Below are 19,740 nucleotides of genomic sequence, written 5' to 3' on the forward strand. Positions count from 1 at the left end.
GTGCACAGGAGAACTATTGAAAAGCCCAGATGCTCTGAGTTGCTGTTTGATCAACACACCTGAACACCAGAATTAAAGAAACTAGAACACCCTATTTGGTTTTGAGGAAGATTCTGTCCCACTGGTGAATTGTAGCATCAGTGAAGATCCAGCCATTAAGCAGAATGGAAGGGAGCATTGGCGTAGCAGGGCCCCCCGCAGCCCCTTTGGTGTGAGGGGTCCCACAAATAAATGTCCTAAGGGAGAAATACTTTCTTTTTGAAGACACTCTTAATTCATAAAACAATTACGAAGTCAGAGTGATTTAAAAAAGAACATTTCTTTTTTAAGTCATAGGGCTCCCCCGTCCCATGAGATGGAGGCCTCCAGCTCCTCTACGCATGACAGGATCAAGCATTCCTGCTGCAGGGGGCTGGAGGCCTTGTTCCTCGGATCAACAAATAAAAAAAGGTAAGAAAATGTATTTTGTGTAAATGTGTGTGCGTGCAAGTAACTGTGTGTTTGTATATGTCTATAATGTAATGTGTGTGGATGAGTGAGTGCATGATGTACGGGTGGCGGCCTGGGTGTGTGCATGTGACTACATGGTGAAAAGAGTGCACATGTAAATGAATCGGTGGCTGGGTGTACGCCTGAGTCAGTGTATGGTGAATGGTGTGTTAATGTGTGTGCGCTTGTGTTTAATGCCTGAATTACGTACGGGTAATCTTCATTACTCCTGGCCCTACTCTTCCTCGTCCCAGTACTTGTCTATGAGACAACTTGACTCATGCACAAGAACTAGGACAAGGTAGAAGGACATGGAGGTAAGGCCTAACTTAGTTATCTGTAACCATCATTACTCTGAGTGCCACTGTTCCTTGTCCCAGTACTTACCTATGAGGCAAGGTACCTCATAAGTAAGTAGGGGGATGAGGAAGAAGGATAATGATGTAATTTTGGGCTGAGGAGATCTTTTTTGGGGTTTGGAGTAGGAGGGAGGAGGGAGAGGGGATGTGTAGACTAAGATGACGCTGGGACAGGTGTTGTGAGCTAAATCGTAATGGTCGTCCGGATCCAGGCTGTGCAGGCATATGTGTTATTAGTGGCTAGACTAGCATTTTGGTGCAGCCAGTCTAGTTATCTCTTACTGTGGATTGACATTTTTTTACTGGGCATCTCTGATAAAGTAGTCCTGCTAAGTGTAATTACCTGACTAGACCCGCATTTGGGTACAGCTACTCTAGCCGTCTCTTAGTGTGGCATTCTATAGTGTTCTGGGCATCTGCGATAAAATAACCATGATAAGTGTTATTGCTTGGACTGGCATTTTGGTGCAACCAGTCTAGGTTTGTCTTAATGTGGCAGGGCATGTTTTACTGTAATATGTTTATTACATGTCTAGACTGGTGTACATTGTGCAGCCAGTTGGACATGCCATTTTTAATAGCAAAGCATTACATACATAAAATCATTAATTTTCCTGTGTACTGTTGGTGACTTGCATGTTTTGGATTTTTGGAGTGGCGTTACCCTACAAAACAATTACAAACGCTCTGGCTTTTTAGATAATTTTCCGCAGAAAGTGTGCTGTATAATGCATTAAAACACATATGTATATCTCTCACCTAGTGCAGTGTGCGAGGTGCCCCTGCAGCAGCATGTTCATTGTGTGTGTTGCGCAAGCGTGGTAGTGTGCTGCGCCACAGGAAGGAGTAGCATTTAGCAGAACACTGCACTGCACTGCTATATTGTGATCACTGATCAAAGTATCTGCACCAACAATCGATCCTCACCATAAAGTAGCAGCATGCAAACATTAACAAAGGATTGTTGTCACTTTGTGAACACTGCATAGCGAAAGATAATGACGCTATTAGAGACTGCAAAGCTAACATGATTAAAGCTTTCAGCTGAACACTCTCAGGCTTTGGTGTCAAGCACGTGCAGGAGAGCTGTGAAGCCTGTGTTAAACTGCACTGATCCTAAGACTGTTTTACTTCACCTGAATCACTTACCTTCTCCGGTGGATATTCATCTTACTTGCCTACATTCAGACAAAACAGCCTTTCTGTTGACACTCTTTGACCATGGGAGGCCCCGCTTGATACTCACCTAGCATACGACTGACTCTTCCCCAACGGTTCTGCACCTTTTCAAGCAGATTTGCAAATGATTGCCCTTCCATGTGACTGACTCTGTGCCAACCCAACTGGTCTTTAGAGACACAGACCCCCAGCAGCTGTTGTTGGTGCTACACACATCATGATGGGGAGTAAAGAAATGTTGCTAGGCTGGCATTCACCTGTCTGAGCAGTGCGACCATTAGACCAACTAATAAAAGAGCAGGCAGACAGTTGCAGCATGCCAAGGCCTCACAGCTGTCTCAGAAAAATCACGCAGCGCTCACCTCCAGTTACTGCAGGCACAGACACAGCAGCTGTTGTTGGTGGTGCTACACACATCATGATGGGGAGAAAATAAATGTTGCTAGGCTGGCATTCACCTGTCTGAGCAGCGCGACCATTAGTGGCCTGCACACTATCTATAGTCAGAGTATATCAGAAAAATAAGTTGTGTGCGGTATGTTATGCTCCTGGGCATTCAACTATAAATTAGGTGACAACCATTGCATGTAACACTATTTATATGGGAATTAGGTATTACAAATAACTCTTTTAAGCAATTAAACATTGAATTGTTACATTAGAAATTCAAATGACAAATGGCAATTTTCAAAATATCGCAAGATCATGACATTTATTGTGTTGTTGGCTCAACGTGTTTCATGATTATACTCTTCATCAGGGGCAAAGACATTTTTCAGTATCTCTAGAAAAATAGTAAAACAAATAATCTTAGTAAGCCTCATGTAGCATATTTACAGTAATGCATTCAAAGACAAGTAAATTCATGTTTGTTATCTTGTGGTATTCATATCAATAGTTTAGAATTTCAATACACCATCAATTGGTTAAACAGATGGTTGATTACAAGCATCTATTAAACAGTGCAGGAAATACATCTCTTGATCCGATCTCACTGGTAAGTAAGTGCATGAAAGGTGATGGTAGAATTTGGGGCAAATTGTCCATGTTATGAAGTTGATAGAGGTTTTAGCCCAAAGAAAGGGAGTCATATGTCATTGTGTGTACCTCTAGATTACCACTTTTGTTAGACCAAAATATCAAGTGTGAACAATGCAGTTGACAGTGTATCAAGAAGAGATGCTAACCTTGCGATAGCTTTTATGATACTATGTTGCCCGTGTGGGAAATACTACGTCGGGAAAACATCAAGAAGAGCGAAAAAAAGATGGACTGAGCATAACTCGAGTATCAGGTCAAAAAACATCAAGTCACCAGTATACAGAAACCTTCGAGATCACCATCACAATATCTCACAAATGGGAGTAGTGATATTAGAAGTGGTACACCCAGTCACAAGAGGAGGAGATCTGCCTAAAATCCTATCCCAAAGAGAGTTATTTTGGATCCATTGTTTTGATGCAATGACGCCATTAGGCATTAAAGAGGAATACTATTTGGGGCCCTTCTTATAGCTGAGGAGTAAGTAAGGGTTAAAACAACTGAGCACCCACTAATTGTTTACTTCTGTAACTGAGTTCCTATTGATTTTCTTATACCTAGAACCTATAGTACGACAGAATGTGAACCGAATACGGGACAGCCTTGTCGGAGAATTCAAGAATTCAAAAATACTTTACACCATACTATATACTTTCTGTAGCAAACAGCACTAGGTTGGTTGAACTACCAACAGGACATTACCGAACTTGGATATTTAGTTTTTGGTATGCATCCATCACTTGGAATCCATACAATTGTAAGATGCAAAACGAGGACCAACAGGACATTGTCCGACTTTGTTTTTTAACTTTGTACTTACTAGGATACTGTATAATTGTAAGATGTCGAAATTAGGTCCAAGTGGACAGATTGTGATCCCTTAATGGGACAGTTCTGATTGGAATAGACAGCCACTTTCATAAATGGTCAATCATAGACAATGATGTACTATCGTAATGACACTGTTTAAGCAATACTACTTCACACGTATTAGTTATTAAGCTTAACAACTTAAACAGATTACCCTAAGCATAGACCACCATAGGCCTTAGAATCAACAGATTATTATACCTAAATTATCCCATACTGCACACTGACTGCCCAATCCTTTTTTTTTATATACAGAGGCATCTCTGAGAACACCAACTTTCACTCTTATACATGGAGTCTTGTAGACCTGTGGCCAACACCTAATAGTATTAAGGCAAGGGTAGACAGGGACCCCCGGGACTACGTTTCTTATTTTTACCCTGCATTTCTCAGCATTTTATACAGGAGTACATACTCTGATGTGGAGGAGAATCAATATTTCCATAGTAAGTACTGTTGCCAACATCTGCGCATGTGCTATAACACACTATTACGTGACTACAAATAATAACTTTTTGTCTATTCTATTAATGCATATACATCGGGATTCAGATCCCTGGCCACTCTATTGTGATTAAACATTGACTCGGTTTAACATAATACATATGACCGAAAATCATTGACATTTTGGACATTTGCACCCAATAACGTCACAAGTTAGGAGTACGTTGCTCATAACAGACCAGATGAAACAGTGCAACAAGTTTGCTCTGTTTACTACATTTGCATGTTTATTCCGTTTGTTAAAATGTCTCTGTTACAAAAATGGAACATTTGGAATATACATATACTCCATTTATATCACCAGCGCATGTGCCAGATTACGTCAGAGCAACTAAGAAATAGGTATATCTTTCTTTTAATTGTCGCATTATGTCTTACACACGACATCCATCTAACACAATCAAACACATCCGCTATAGAAGTAGTTTTCCATCTTTTGCACCTTAGTTTAAGATATCTATAGCACTGACGCATACGCTGCATGATGTCATGTCATTCAATGTAAGACCGAATGTATCCATCGTACATAAGATTTTGCATTCTTGTAATCTTAATATACAAAACATCTTAGGACCATCAATAAGGGTTCAAAGATGAAAAGGATATCGGACTAAATTCTCACTCACGCATGCGCATAGTGACGTCATCACCCTCACCCAGATATAAGCCGTGATCTCTACCTGCCGTGACACGAGGAGGGCTCTACAGCCATCTGGAGTTAAAATCACCTCAAGTAAGTCTTAGACATGGTTCGAATGTTTTTTTCTTTTATCCACAACACCTTAAATCACCATCCTGGAGAAACTTGCTTTGTTTCCTCAGACGGATAATTTGATGAATGTTGAAGTTCCCACTGGATACCTAATGGTACTTAGAAGCAAAATTAACAGTGTTAAGAAGTAGAGCAGCCATCTTACACCCTACTGGATCCGCTTGGGATTTTCTGCAAGCACTGCAAGAGTATTAGTTGGTAAGCCGCTATAACCCTATGCTCATTTCCTTCTGGGCACCATTAAGTAACTTCAAACCACTTATCACGGCCATATGTATGTTTTTTAGAAATTGACCTTGATGAAATCAAGATTCTTAGTAGGAAGATAGGAATCCTGTTTCGGCTACCTTCAACTACTACAAATATCGCAAAAGCCATCGCAAGGTTAGCATCTTTTCTTGACACACTATCAACTGCATTGTTCACACTTGATATTTTGGTCTAACAACAGTGGTAATCTAGAGGTACACACAATGACATATGACTCCCTTTCTTTGGCCTGAAACCTCTATCAACTTCATAACATAAACAAGTTGCCCCAAATTCTACCATCACCTTTCATGCACTTACTTACCAGTGAGATCTGATCAAGAGATGTATTTGCTGCACTGTTTAATAGATGCTTGTAGCCAACCATTTGTTTAACCAATTGATGGTGTATTGAAATTCTAAACTATTGATATAAATACCATAAAATAACAAACATCAATTTACTTGTCTTTGAATGCATTACTGTAAATATGCTACATGAGCCTTACTAAGGTAATTTGTTTGACTATTTTTCTAGAGATACTGAAAAATGTCTTTGCCCCTGATGAAGAGTATAATCATGAAACGCGTTGGGCCAACAACACAATAAATGTCATGATCTTGCGATATTATGAAAATTGTCATTTGAATTTCTAATGTAACAATTCAATGTTTAATTGCTTAAAAGAGTTATTTGAAATACCCGATTTTCCATATAAATAGAGTTACATGCAATGGTTGTCACCTAATGTATAGGTGAATGCCCAGGAGCATAACATACCACACAGAACTTATTTTTTTGATATACTCAGATTATAGATAGTGTGCAGGGGACGGGAATTCCCTATTCGGGAACCCTTTTTCTCTCTACTGTACTATTTCCAAACCTAGATGCCAAGGTTGTGACTTTCTCCCCCGCACCTTGAATTCTCTAAAGTATCAACAATACAATAAATCATTACTATAATGGACAAAAGTAGGTGACATGATTCAACTATGCAAGGTGTGCTTAGTGTTTATTTTCACTTGTTCATTCTGACCATTAGACCCAGTAATGAAAGAGCAGGCAGACAGTCGCAGCAAGCCTAGGCCTCAGAGCTGTCGCACAGTAATCACGCAGCACTCACCTCCAGTCACTGCAGGCACGGATGCAGCAGCTGTTGGAAGAGAGAACACAAAAGATCGTGTCATACGGGAGTAGTCACCTGCAACAAGATCACAGTGATTTGCAAACTGCTCAAGTGCTGTCAGCTTTGCCCAGTACCCTTTAAACATAGGTTGCTCTGGTGTATTTCAGCCCTGGCCGTCTCTTTGCAGCTCAGTCGGCCCATGCAGAGGTCGACTGGTCATTAGGGATATGGAAATGTTCCCCAATAGGCAGCAGAGTGGCTGAGGGAGCAGCACAACTATCAAGCAAGCATTGACAAAGCCAATCATGTTTGCTGGTGTATAGCTATAAAATGGGCATTTGCCAGGCGCTGCCAAAGTGGTATTAAAGGCCAGCAGCTGTAAAACGGAGTGAGTACTTGGGCATAAAGTACCAGTGCCTGGCAAATGCCCATTTCATAGCAATACAAGCCTAAACATGTGGCTTCGCCAATGCTTGTTTTAACAGGTCTTCAGTGCAAGGAGCAGATGCGAGAACCCATCAGGTGGCTAGGGTCACTCTTGGTTAAGAGATTTGCATTACACCAGTGGCACATTTATATCAGCAATGAATCCATTAACTTCTAGAATATGTGTTTTACATAACACAGCAAGGCTCTGTACAGCACGCACCTTGATACTACTGCTTTATACAGCACGCTCGAGCAGATCTCAGGAGTTTGGGGCAGGTCGTTGGTGGGAATTGCCATAGGCAGTCAATGGGTGGGTAAATAACTAAACACACCCACAATCTGTGTGCCCCTCCTCACATCCCATCTCCCTGTGAAAGCTTGCAAGCACTAAATGCTCTTCATGCTTCTACTGCATAGGTTTCCTTGCAGTAGGGGAAAGAACACCCTGAAAGACTCGTTCATTTTGACTGTTTCAGGCGCCTCAGTCCAGAGGGCATGAGGAGGTAGGGGCATACCACCAGCAGCTGCCACCAGGAAGCTCACCCATGAAACCTAACAAGAGTCTATCAGCCATTCATTTCATATAAAAATGCACAGAACCTCACATTACAAGTGCCACATTTTTTCACCAGAATGTACAATATTCCCCCAGCAACTGAACAGCAACGGAGCAAAATGACACAGATTTTAAATGTAACACAAGAATCTTAATGTCCACTGCCCTATTGTTTGAAGAGGGCAAAATGACATCAGCGGATGGATACTTCTGTTCAGGCAACAGCGATTTAACCTTACCCTCGCAACACTCTGGGTATGTTATGTTACGTGGATTTATACCACACACCGCTACCATTTGCATGGTCTACCGGCGCTCTGCAGGGATTGATGGCCAAAGGTGCAGCAAGGCATGGAAGAACCCGCCATTGGGTCTTTCCTCCTGTTACTCAGTGCGAGATCCTGCAAATAGAAATGCAGCACTTAGGGAAGCTAGTGCAACCTGCCCACAAAAAAGATGGCACCTGACCTTGCTGCCTTTTTTTGATGGCAGAGGCCATGTTTAGTGTGAGCAGATTTCCCTCTTTGCACTTAGTGGGGAAGGGCAGTCTGCCGCATATATGTGGATTGCTGTCTTTCTTTAGTCCATGTTTAGTGTGGGCAGATTTCCCTCTTTTCATTTAGTGGGGAAGGACAGTCTGCCGCATATATGTGGATTGCTGTCTTTCTTTAGGCCATGTTTAGTGTGGGCAGGTTTCCCTCTTTGCACTTAGTGGGGAAGGGCAGTCTGCCGCATATATGTGGATTGCTGTCTTTCTTTAGGCCATGTTTAGTGTGGGCAGATTTCCCTCTTTTCATTTAGTGGGGAAGGACAGTCTGCCGCATATATGTGGATTGCTGTATTACTTTAGGCCATGTTTAGTGTGGGCAGGTTTCCCTCTTTGCACTTAGTGGGGAAGGGCAGTCTGCCGCATATATGTGGATTGCTGTCTTTCTTTAGGCCATGTTTAGTGTGGGCAGATTTCCCTCTTTTCATTTAGTGGGGAAGGACAGTCTGCAGCATATATGTGGATTGCTGTCTTTCTTTAGGCCATGTTTAGTGTGGGCAGGTTTTCTTCATTGCACTAAGTGGGGAAGGGCAGTCTGCCGCATATTTGTGGATTGCTGTCTTTCTTTAAGCCATGTTTAGTGTGGGCAGGTTTCCTTCATTGCACTAAGTGGGGAAGGGCAGTCTGCCGCATATATGTGGATAGCTGTCTTTCTTTAGGCCATGTTTAGGGCAATCTGCCGCATATATGTGGATTGCTGTCTTTCTTTAGGCCATGTTTAGTGTGGGCAGGTTTCCTTCGTTGCACTTAGTGGGGAAGGGCAGTCTGCCGCATATATGTGGATTGCTGTCTTTCTTTGGGCCATGTTTAGTGTGGGCAGGTTTCCCTCGTTGCACTTAGTGGGGAAGGGCAGTCTGCCGCATATATGTGGATTGCTGTCTTTCTTTAGGCCATGTTTAGTGTGGGCAGGTTTCCCTTTTTGCACTTAGTGGGGAAGGGCAGTCTGCCGCATATATTTGGATTGCTGTCTTTCTTTAGGCCATGTTTAGTGTGGGCAGGTTTCCTTCGTTGCACTTAGTGGGGAAGGGCAGTCTGCCGCATATATGTGGATTGCTGTCTTTCTTTAGGCCATGTTTAGTGTGGGCAGGTTTCCTTCATTGCACTTAGTGGGGAAGGGCAGTCTGCCGCATATATGTGGATTGCTGTCTTTCTTTAGGCCATGGTTAGTGTGGGCAGGTTTCCTTCGTTGCACTTAGTGGGGAAGGGCAGTCTGCCGCATATATGTGGATTGCTGTCTTTTTTTAGGCCATGTTTAGTGTGGGCAGGTTTCCTTCGTTGCACTTAGTGGGGAAGGGCAGTCTGCCGCATATATGTGGATTGCTGTCTTTCTTTAGGCCATGTTTAGTGTGGGCAGGTTTCCTTCGTTGCACTTAGTGGGGAAGGGCAGTCTGCCTCATATATGTGGATTGCTGTCTTTCTTTAGGCCATGTTTAGTGTGGGCAGGTTTCCTTCGTTGCACTTAGTGGGGAAGGGCAGTCTGCCGCATATATGTGGATTGCTGTCTTTCTTTAGGCCATGTTTAGGGCAATCTGCCGCATATATGTGGATTGCTGTCTTTCTTTAGGCCATGTTTAGTGTGGACAGGTTTCCTTCGTTGCACTTAGTGGGGAAGGGCAGTCTGCCGCATATATGTGGATTACTGTCTTTCTTTAGGCCATGTTTAGTGTGGGCAGGTTTCCCTCTTTGCACTTAGTGGGGAAGGGCAGTCTGCCGCATATATGTGGATTGCTGTCTTTCTTTAGGCCATGTTTAGTGTGGGCAGGTTTCCCTCTTTGCACTTAGTGGGGAAAGGCAGTCTGCCGCATATTTGTGGAGTGCTGTCTTTCTTTAGGCCATGTTTAGAGTAGGCAGGTTTCCTTTGTTGCACTTAGTGGGGAAGGGCAGTCTGCCGCATATATGTGGATTGCTGTCTTTCTTTAGGCCATGTTTAGTGTGCGCAGGTTTCCTTCATTGCACTTAGTGGGGAAGGGCAGTCTGACGCATATATGTGGATTGCTGTCTTTCTTTAGGCCATGTTTAGCGTGGGCAGGCTTCCTTCATTGCACTTAGTGGGGAAGGGCAGTCTGCCGCATATATGTGGATTGCTGTCTTTCTTTAGTCCATGTTTAGTGTGGGCAGGTTTCCTTCATTGCACTTAGTGGGGAAGGGCAGTCTGCCACATATATGTGGATTGCTGTCTTTCTTTAGGCCATGTTTAGTGTGGGCAGGTTTCCTTCATTGCACTTAGTGGGGAAGGGCAGTCTACCGCATATATTTGGAGATGGCACGCCCTCTGCAGCCTGCTCTGCCTCGGTCACCCCACCCTCTCCTCAGTTTAGCACTCCCATCCTCTTTGCTCCTGCCCTTAATGCCCCTGGGGAGGAAGGTCGTACCTCCGACACCTCATGGCTAAGGGGTATTGTTTCAATGTTGGAAAGGCCCTTCCCCGTACACATTGAATAAAAACGAGGTTTCATTAGATTGAGAAGGTCCCATGAAAAACTAAAACTATGGCCACAGCCCTGGTGTGGGATGGTGGTGAATAGCAGCGTTGGAGCTTACCCACAGTTGCAGAAGCCTTAATGTAATTGGAATTTAATTTTACAATTGCAGATAATCATGTAGTTTAATTTGTGCAAATAGAAGAGTATTATTTGCTACAGCCCTCAGGAGGATAGCTCAAGGGCAACGTGCTCTCCTTGGAAGAAAAACGATACGGAGCAACACAGGTTCGATCCCCGGGTCCGTGCTTAGAAACCTCTGGGTATAAAGCGCGTTATAAATAACTAATTATAATTATTTCCCAGCAACACATATGAGGGTATATCTTGCATATGGTGGCTATGCCAGTCCTTTGGTGGCATTATTGCACATACAAGGGTATATCTTGCATATAGTGGCTATGCCAGTCCTTTGGTTGCATTATTGGCGCATTTGCAGCTTTGTTTACGGTATCATACCAGCACCTACACATGAGGTATTAGACCAGACATAATATAATAGGCGCGTAGGTGGTACCTTGGAATAAGGGGGCGGGGGATCGTTAGGACTTGGATTGTGTGTGCGCTGTGATTTTTCTTTTTCAGAGAACACTGTCTCTGCTGGAAGCTTGTTGTGAGTGGGGCACATTTCTGGCTGAAATGACCAGCAATGTCATGCCCTTGCCCCTAAATCTGACAAACAAAATTGTTTGCCTGACGGGCATTACCTCGATGGGCAAACGTTTCACAGGGCATCACCAGGGCACAGCACATGTGCAAATTCAGCTGTGCCTGCTAGCCAACTTACTGTACTAAGAAAGGTGAAATGGGGGACGGGGGCTTTTTATATATCGGGGGTGTTGGCTTGTTCTCTCAACTAAAACACACATTTCTTCCACATGTAAACTCCCCCGGGAAGTAAGTAGGAAGCCTAGGTGGGGCAAGTAGTAAGCCTAGGTGGGGCAGCTGAAAGTGTAAAACATGTACTTCTGCCACATGTAAGTTCCCTCGGGGAGTCAGCAGGAAGCCTAGGTGGGGCAGCTGAAAGTGTAAAACATGTACTTCTGCCACATGTAAGTTCCCTCTGGGAGTCAGCAGGAAGCCTAGGTGGGGCAGCTGAAAGTGTAAAACATGTACTTCTGCCACATGTAAGCTCCCCCGGGGAGTCAGTAGGAAGCCTAGGTGGGGCAGCTGAAAGTGTAAAACATGTACTTCTGCCACATGTAAGCTCCCCCGGGGAGTCAGCAGGAAGCCTAGGTGGGGCAGCTGAAAGTGTAAAACATGTACTTCTGCCACATGTAAGTTCCCTCGGGGAGTCAGCAGGAAGCCTAGGTGGGGCAGCTGAAAGTGTAAAACATGTACTTCTGCCACATGTAAGCTCCCCCGGGGAGTCAGCAGGAAGCCTAGGTGGGGCAGCTGAAAGTGTAAAACATGTACTTCTGCCACATGTAAGCTCCCCCGGGGAGTCAGCAGGAAGCCTAGGTGGGGCAGCTGAAAGTGTAAAACATGTACTTCTGCCACATGTAAGCTCCCCCGGGGAGTCAGCAGGAAGCCTAGGTGGGGCAGCCGAAAGTGTAAAACATGTACTTCTGCCACATGTAAGTTCCCCCGGGGAGTCAGCAGGAGCCTAGGTGGGGCAGCCGAAAGTGTAAAACATGTACTAAGCGTACTTCTGCCACATGTAAGTTCCCCCGGGGAGTCAGCAGGAGCCTAGGTGGGGCAGCCGAAAGTGTAAAACATGTACTTCTGCCACATGTAAGCTCCCCCGGGGAGTCAGCAGGAAGCCTAGGTGTAAGACGTGTACCTCTGCCACATGTAAGCTTTTAATCTATACTTGGAGGCTCTTGGTTCCAGGAAAGACTTATCCTTGGCCTCAAGCCCAGGAACCACATCTCTCCAGTCCTAAAATCTCTCCACGGGATCCAGCAAGGATTAGGTTCAAGACCCTCTGCATCATCCACAACGTTTTCAGGAGTCTGCGACCAACTACATCCAACTCTCTCTCCCTGAATACCTCCCTGCCAGAACCCTTTGGTCTTCTAGCTCCAACTCTCTGCAGAACAGACGCTTTTCCAAGCAGAGAGTGGGGGGTAGATCCCTCGCTCTGCAGGTGCCTCCCTTTGCAATGGCCTCTCTGCCCCTTTCAGACTTGAGCCGGATCTCCTAAAGTTTCTGAAGTTTCTCATGACTCTCCTTTTTTCATCTTCCTTCCCTCCCTCCCTCCCCTGCTAATGTCCCCCTCTGCCGCATTTGACTGGCTGCCTGGTTCCTTCTGATTCATACAGGGCACCAGGCCCTCCTCGTCTAGTCTACCCCAGCTCGTCAATCTCCCCTGACCCGGCCCCCACCTGCCCTTGCCCTACCAGCCCCCCCTTCCCCCCCGACTTGCCTGGCTGGGCCTGTACCCCTATTGAGACCATCCAGCCGCTTCCTTGCACTTAGCATGTGGATTTTCAGGATGTATACGTTTTGGCCGTGGCACAATTGGTTGCGGCCGAATTGACAGCAGTCAATTCGGCTGTGAAGCCAGTTTTGCCGTGGCCAAAAACGCCCTGTAATAAATGCTGCCCTCCTGTAGGGAGCAGGGCGGTTAAGGGCATCCACAGTGGAGTGCATTCCCACTGTGCCTGAGGGATAATCCCAAATACTACTTTTGGTCTTACATAGTGTAAGAGGGTCAGCATGTGAAACAGCTGAAGAAGCCTCTTTCAGGCCGGACGAAACACGCACCCAGTCTCAGGAGGATAGCTCAGGGGCAACGCTCTCGCCATGGAAGCAAGACGACGCAGTGTAACACGGGTTCTATCCACGGGTCCGCGCTTAGAAACCTCTGGGTATTAAGCGCGTTATAAATAATCATATATATTTTATGTAACCATATTCAACACTGGACTTGTAACACTGTCTGCAGGATGAACAATGGAATACAAATAGTTGAAAAAGGATCTAAGGAGTCAATTTGGGTCAAAGAAACTACCCTTGCATCATTTTGTATTTCTCTTAGTTGTTTTAATTATTTCTATTAGTGAACCAGCTCATCACAATACATTCCAATATTTAAAACGTTGAAACGGCAAGTAAACACCAAGATTACAATTCATGAACATGCTAGGTCGAGTGCTTGTGTGATCAGGTGTGCAAGACAGGATGCCCATGAGAACATGCTCACATATCACTACTCCAGAGCCCATCCAGTTCAGCTGGTCTTTCTATTGACACGGCAATCTTGCTCTATCCCTTATGCAGCGCGCTATTCATTCACACAATCTTTAACCACTTTAATGGAAGAAATGTCACTGAATCCCAGGGTTGAAAGAAAGCACAGTATTGAACAAGCATTGGCAATGCCAACTGTTTGGGCTTTTGCAAAGGCATGGGAAAGGCACGTGCTAATCCATTGATAGTAGGAGCTACAAAATGACGCAAATCCCTGGGCATCTAATAGCTGAGGCTGGTGAATGCCTAATACATATGGCACCAGCCAAAACTGTTGCCTTTGCCAACGCTTGTTTTAAACAGGACTTCAGTTACGTAAAACCATAGTGAATTGTGATGAAATGTAATTTCTCTTAATTTCTTTAATTACTGTGTACATTTTACTATGAGTTTTTTGCTAAGGTTTAGTTTTAACCAAATGGAAATAATAAAATAATAAATAAATAAAGCTTAAAAATGGAGTGGCTGAAGGTTAAGATCAATTCTAAACCTTCCAGACATCACCTCTTTTGTTTTGCTATGCCCAGAGGTGGGTCCGGTGCCCGATGAGCCTAGAGATCCCAAGCTACTCCCCACTGAAGAGGTCCAACAAGACTGAGACATGTTTGGGGATGCGTGTAGTCACACACAGAAGGCATGTAACCGAGCAATTTGGGCTGGACTTCCCCTTTTGGGGTGGGACCAAACCTGATTTGCATATGGTCTTTCACCTTTTGTAAGGGTCTGGCAGATGAAGAATAACATTAATCCTAAACCTTCCAGCCATCACCTCTTTTGTTCTGCTTTAGTCACCCTGAGTGGACTGTTAGGCCCAGATGTGGGTCCTGTGCCTGTAGGGGCTAAAGAACCAAGCTACTCCTCACTGATGGGCAGTGAAGAAACTTTGCTGAAAATGTTGGGGGGGACATGACCTCTGAAAAAAAGGTGCCCCATTCAAATGAATGGGGACAAAATAGTGTGCCATGAAAGTTGGGGGGGACAAACACCCCGGTCCCCCCCCTAAAATTACACCCATGCTGATGGGTCCCAAGGAGCCAATACATGTTTACGGATGCTTGTGATCTTGCGCAGAAGGGATGTGACCAAGCAGTATGGGCTGGACTGCCCCTTTTGGGGTGGGGCCAAGCCAGATTTGCATATGGTCTTTCACCTATTGTATTGGCTTGGAAGGTGAACAATGGTGGTCTGGAGGGTTGCCCAGAGCAATGCCAGAGGTTAAGGTTCATTCTCAACTTTCCATCCATCAGCTCTTTTGCTTTGCTACAGACCTGGTTAAGACATTTTATTACACCAGTAGCAGGTTTAAAGCTCCAATTAAGTAATTAACTCTCAGAACACTGCTTTGAAAAAAAACCCAGGCAAGCACATGCTTGCTGGAACTGTAGAAGTGATGTCGGTACCACCTTGCATATGCTTTGGTTATGCCGGAAGATTCAATTGTTTTGGGATGGGTTTTCCAACATATGGATTTAGTTTTGGGCCTGTTTCTCCACCGGGTCCCATTGATTGGTGTACTGTGTTTATTTCCTTCCAATATTGAACAGTGTTCTGGTAAACTCTTTTGGGCTTACAGAGCTCTCTTAGTTGCCAAGAAGCATATCCTGAAATTCTGGAAGAGTGACACTAGCCCCTGTGTGGATGATTAGCTGCTGAGCGTGTCGCTCCTCCCCTGGAGGGAGAGTTTTTTTATAATGCAAAGGTGCAACATCACAGATATGATGATATCTGGGGTGCATTTAATGATCTATATGCTTAGCTTCATGGTTTCTTTTTTTAATTTTGGTTTTTTCTTTTTCTGTTTTCCCTTTTCATTTTCTTTCTTTTCCTTTCTAGTATGTTCTGCTTCTTGTAAATATGCTTGCTTTGATGAACTCTGTATATATTGTACTTATCTGTTTATGATGCTGCAACTCATTTGTATTGCTTCCTTTGTGTTCTTTTATCTTTAAAGCAATAAACATTATTTAAAAGATAAAATAAAATAAATAAAAATAAAAAAATACTGGCAGGCCCTTTGAGTGCAAAGTCTGATGGTAAGGCTTGAAGCACGCTCAAATAGATGCCATGAGAAGGTGCTTTGAGCGGGGAAGGGCAGGACATTGGTGGGAACAGCCCTATGGGCAGTCAATTGGTGGGCAAATAACCAAACAACACTGACAAGCTGTGTGTCCCTCCTCATATGCCATTTCTCCCTAGCTGTAATCTGATGCAATAGTTTCAGCTTATAGGCATCATAGCTGGATAGTTCATGCTTGGTTCCTCTGCCTTTGTTGCTTTCCTGCCGCCGTATCCCTGTGTGCGCAAATACGCACTGTAGTTCACGGCTGGTGATTCCCAGTGGCCAGCACCGTGCCTTCTTCTGCAGTCCTGCCTGCCTCTCTCCTCCTTGAATTAACCCTCCCCCTAATGGAGGAGCAGCTTTTTATGAATTCCTAGTGAAGCGGTCTGCGGTTTCAACACTGGTCTACCCACTTTGGGACAATTCACTTCTTCGTGTGCAGATAGTTTGTCCCCTCTTGCCAGAGGGATTTTTTTCAGGACTACTTAATCCTGATTCTACATTAGCACTGCGATAAGAGTCCCCTGGGAACCGCTCGGGTAAACGTTAGCACTGCGATCCGAGTCCCATGGGAACCGCTCGGGTAAACGTTAGCATTGCGATCCGAGTCCCATGGGAACCGCTCGGGTAAACGTTAGCATTGCGATCCGAGTCCCGTGGGAACCCGCTCGGGTTTGTTTGTTTGTTTTATTATTTATAATGCGTGCCAGACCCTAGGTATCAGGGCGCAGGAGAACAAGAAAACTTTCAGCTTAGGTTACAGAGCTGTACAAGTTTATACAACAAATATGTGTCAAAAAGTACAAGAAGCATGTTCAATACAGTCAAAAGTAAGAAGGACCTAAGAAATTATTTACAGGCAGACTGGGGTAGGCTAGCAGCAATACGTTACAAGCAGAGCTACATACAATGCAAGGGATGGGCCAACAAGCGTAAATGTTAGCACTGCGATCCTGTGGGAACCGCTCAGGTAAACGTTAGCACTGCGATCCGAGTCCCTTGGGAACCGCTCGGGTAAATGTTAGCACTGTGATACGAGGTCCGCGGGAACCGCCCGGGTAAACGTTAGCACTGCGATCCGTGTCCCGTGGGAACCGCTTGGGTAAACGTTAGCACTGTGATCCATGTCCCATGGGAACCACTTGGATAAAGGGAATTTCAGCCTCAGACCAGATAAGAATGTGATGAGCTATCAAGTGAATCTATTGCAGTTTGCATTTAGACCTCATGTTTTGTAGTTGTTCCTGTCAGATTAACCTATCTGGGGGCAGGGCCTGACGCTGTCTGCCCTGTTGGAAAGTGGCTATCTCTTCATTACTGTGGCTGTAGAATAGCAGGGGCTGGACTGAAAATTAGAACTGTTATGGCACAAATGCTAATTATTGCAAGCATTCATCACTTCAATCCGTTACTAGAGCTACGGAACAGCTGCAACATTTGCTGGGCTGACATGTCATGAGGTGAACATTCATCAAAAAAGGCTCAAAACCTAACTTTCTTTCAACAGCTTTTAAAGAAGTGCTTTAAACTTCATATAACTCTTGAAAAAAACATGAAAAGAGAAAATAGTTGAAGTTCTCCTGTTTTTCCAGCCAAAGGCTATTAAATTTTCTTCCCTCCCTCTCTCTCTCAATCTCTCTTTTACTCAGAGTAGTTCAAGGTAGCAAAGGCCATCATCACTGGGCTGGACATTTCCAAACCAAAAAATCCTTCAATAATTCCTCAAATCCGGAGATGACTTTGTTTCTAGTGGTTGGACAGACATGGGTTCAGGCTGACATAAACAAAGGGGTCCCCATCACATCGGCAATGATCCGGATATAGCAGGTGGAGGCTAGTGGTACCACAGGAAATGATCGCCCCATATCTCTACTCAATGTCTCAGGGAAGATAGATGAGAAATGTCTCTGAGGGAGAATACAGAAGTTGCTAACTGGCACCAATGCCCGTAAAAGGGCACATGGAGGCTTGAGGGCCTGTGCACAACTGATCAAGGCTTTCAGTTCTATTTGGTATTGGACAATAGCAAGGATATAAACTTTAAGAAACCTGCCCGGCTTCTTACCATCATCAATTTAAAGGCTGTTTTGGATTCTGTGACTAGAGGCCTGTTATGCTCTTAAGAAAAGAAGGGTTGGGCGAGGTTCAGGTCTTTATCAATGAGGCTCTACATCAGAGGTTTGCAACCTTTGGCTATCTAGATGTTTTGGACTACATCTCCAATCAGCCCCAACCAGCATAGTCACTGGTGACAGATCATGGGAGTCGTAGTCCAAAACATCTGGAGAGCCACAGGTTGCAGACCCCTGCTCTACATAATGGGAGTAAGGCCAGGGTTTGGAAGGGGCAGAGTGTTGAGGTGATCACCTATTTCCATGTGGGGAATGTTGTTAACAAGGGCGTGTCTTGGCTCCCACTTGATTTAGTCTCTTTCTTAATGACCTGGAGGATGTGTTTTATCAACCAAGGCATGGGGGTCAAGGAAGCTCGAATCTGATGTTTGCAGATGATGCAATATTGATCGCACGCACTGAACTCACCATGCTTGAAATGTTGATAGCGTTTTCTAGTTATTGACAGCTCGAGGGCCTCAATATTAACAAGAATGAAACAAACGTTATGTGGCTTGGAAAGTCAAGTTGACGACTGCCCTTTTTACCATCATAAGGTCTCCCCTCATTCTGATTATTTAGGGTTTTGGAAAAAATGAAGGATGGGTTCAAGTGGCTAAAAGTGTGACTTAACTGTCCCAAACTGCTGGCCGGGGGGGACCAAAGGTTTTAATGGAGATTTGCGGGGGGGATGTTGATGCACGGGCAGTTGAAATATATAAGTGTATGTGGCAGTGGTAGCCCTTACCTCTTTCGGATTGGTGTCCTTTGGTGTGAAAAGGTGTGTCCTTCCAGGTAGCCACTGTGCAACCCAAGTATAAGTATCAGCTGGGCACTGAGGTCACCCAGAGAGCGAGGTCTCAAGGAAAAAACCCTTGAGGGGGGAAAAACACAGAGCGAAGATGAAGCCTCCAGGAAGGGTGAATATTCTACAGGTAAATCCACAGGGCGAGTAGCAGCGGCAGCGAGTTTCCAGGGATCCTGCCGGGAGGAGTTCAGCGAAAATGAAGCGGGCGAACCCGCGCAAGCATTCAGCAAGGAGCGATGAATTCGATCAGCTGACTCAGGAGCCAGCGGGAGAAATCAGCAGCAGCAGAAGTGGGCGCACCCGCGAAAGCGTTCGGTAAGGAACAGTGAAGGAGAGCGACTAACTTGGAAGCCAACGGTAGTAACCAGCAGCAGGAGAAGCAGGCGGACCCGCAAAAGCGTTCGGTAAGGAACGGTGAAGAGCGGCTGACTCGGAAGCCAGCAGGAGAACCAAGGAGAGAAGGTAGGAAAGACCAGTGAGAGAGAGTCCACAGGTGAAGCCAGAAAGGAACACGGAAATCAAGCAAGGAGTGGGAGGCACGGAGTGCCAGAGTGAAGGCAGGAAGTATAGGACAGAAGTTCAACACAGCGTACAGCAATGAAACAATTGCTACACAGCGCTAACGCTTGTTCTTCTTCTTGCTGATAGAGTTTTATCCATCAGCGGTGATTTTTGGATACCGAGGCTTAAGCCTCATTACTCCATCTTCTCAGGTTGAGTGTGTAGTCATGGGTTTGTATTCTTCGTGGTCTGTGTGGTCTTGTCACAGTAGGGCTGGTTTCACAGGATCTTCGCAGTGATGGGCCGCGGGTAGCGGTCGAAGGGGTTTGCAGTGGTGGCAGTGAGTCTTCTGATCAGAGGGTTCGGGTTTTGATCCAGTTCTTGGCAGAAGTTCTTACTCAGCTTCGCTAGATGTTCATTCAACATCTCGATGTCCAGGTCTCTGTGAAGGTCTGCTATCC

General features: G+C 44.9%; 1 protein-coding gene across 1 annotated transcript in view; it reads right to left on the bottom strand.

The window, feature by feature from the left end:
- Window positions 1–19,740, bottom strand: part of LOC138473331 (salivary glue protein Sgs-3-like) — a 283,493-nt gene that overhangs the window by 150,630 nt on the left and 113,123 nt on the right. Inside the window, exon 2 of the mRNA XM_069611998.1 lies at window positions 6,591–6,620. Within this exon, the coding sequence (XP_069468099.1) occupies window positions 6,591–6,620 (30 nt within the window). The remainder of the gene's footprint in view (window positions 1–6,590; window positions 6,621–19,740) is intronic.

The sequence above is a fragment of the Ambystoma mexicanum genome, chromosome 8 (genome assembly GCF_040938575.1).
Source record: "Ambystoma mexicanum isolate Mex_15411 chromosome 8, UKY_AmexF1_1, whole genome shotgun sequence".
Taxonomy (NCBI): domain Eukaryota; kingdom Metazoa; phylum Chordata; class Amphibia; order Caudata; family Ambystomatidae; genus Ambystoma; species Ambystoma mexicanum.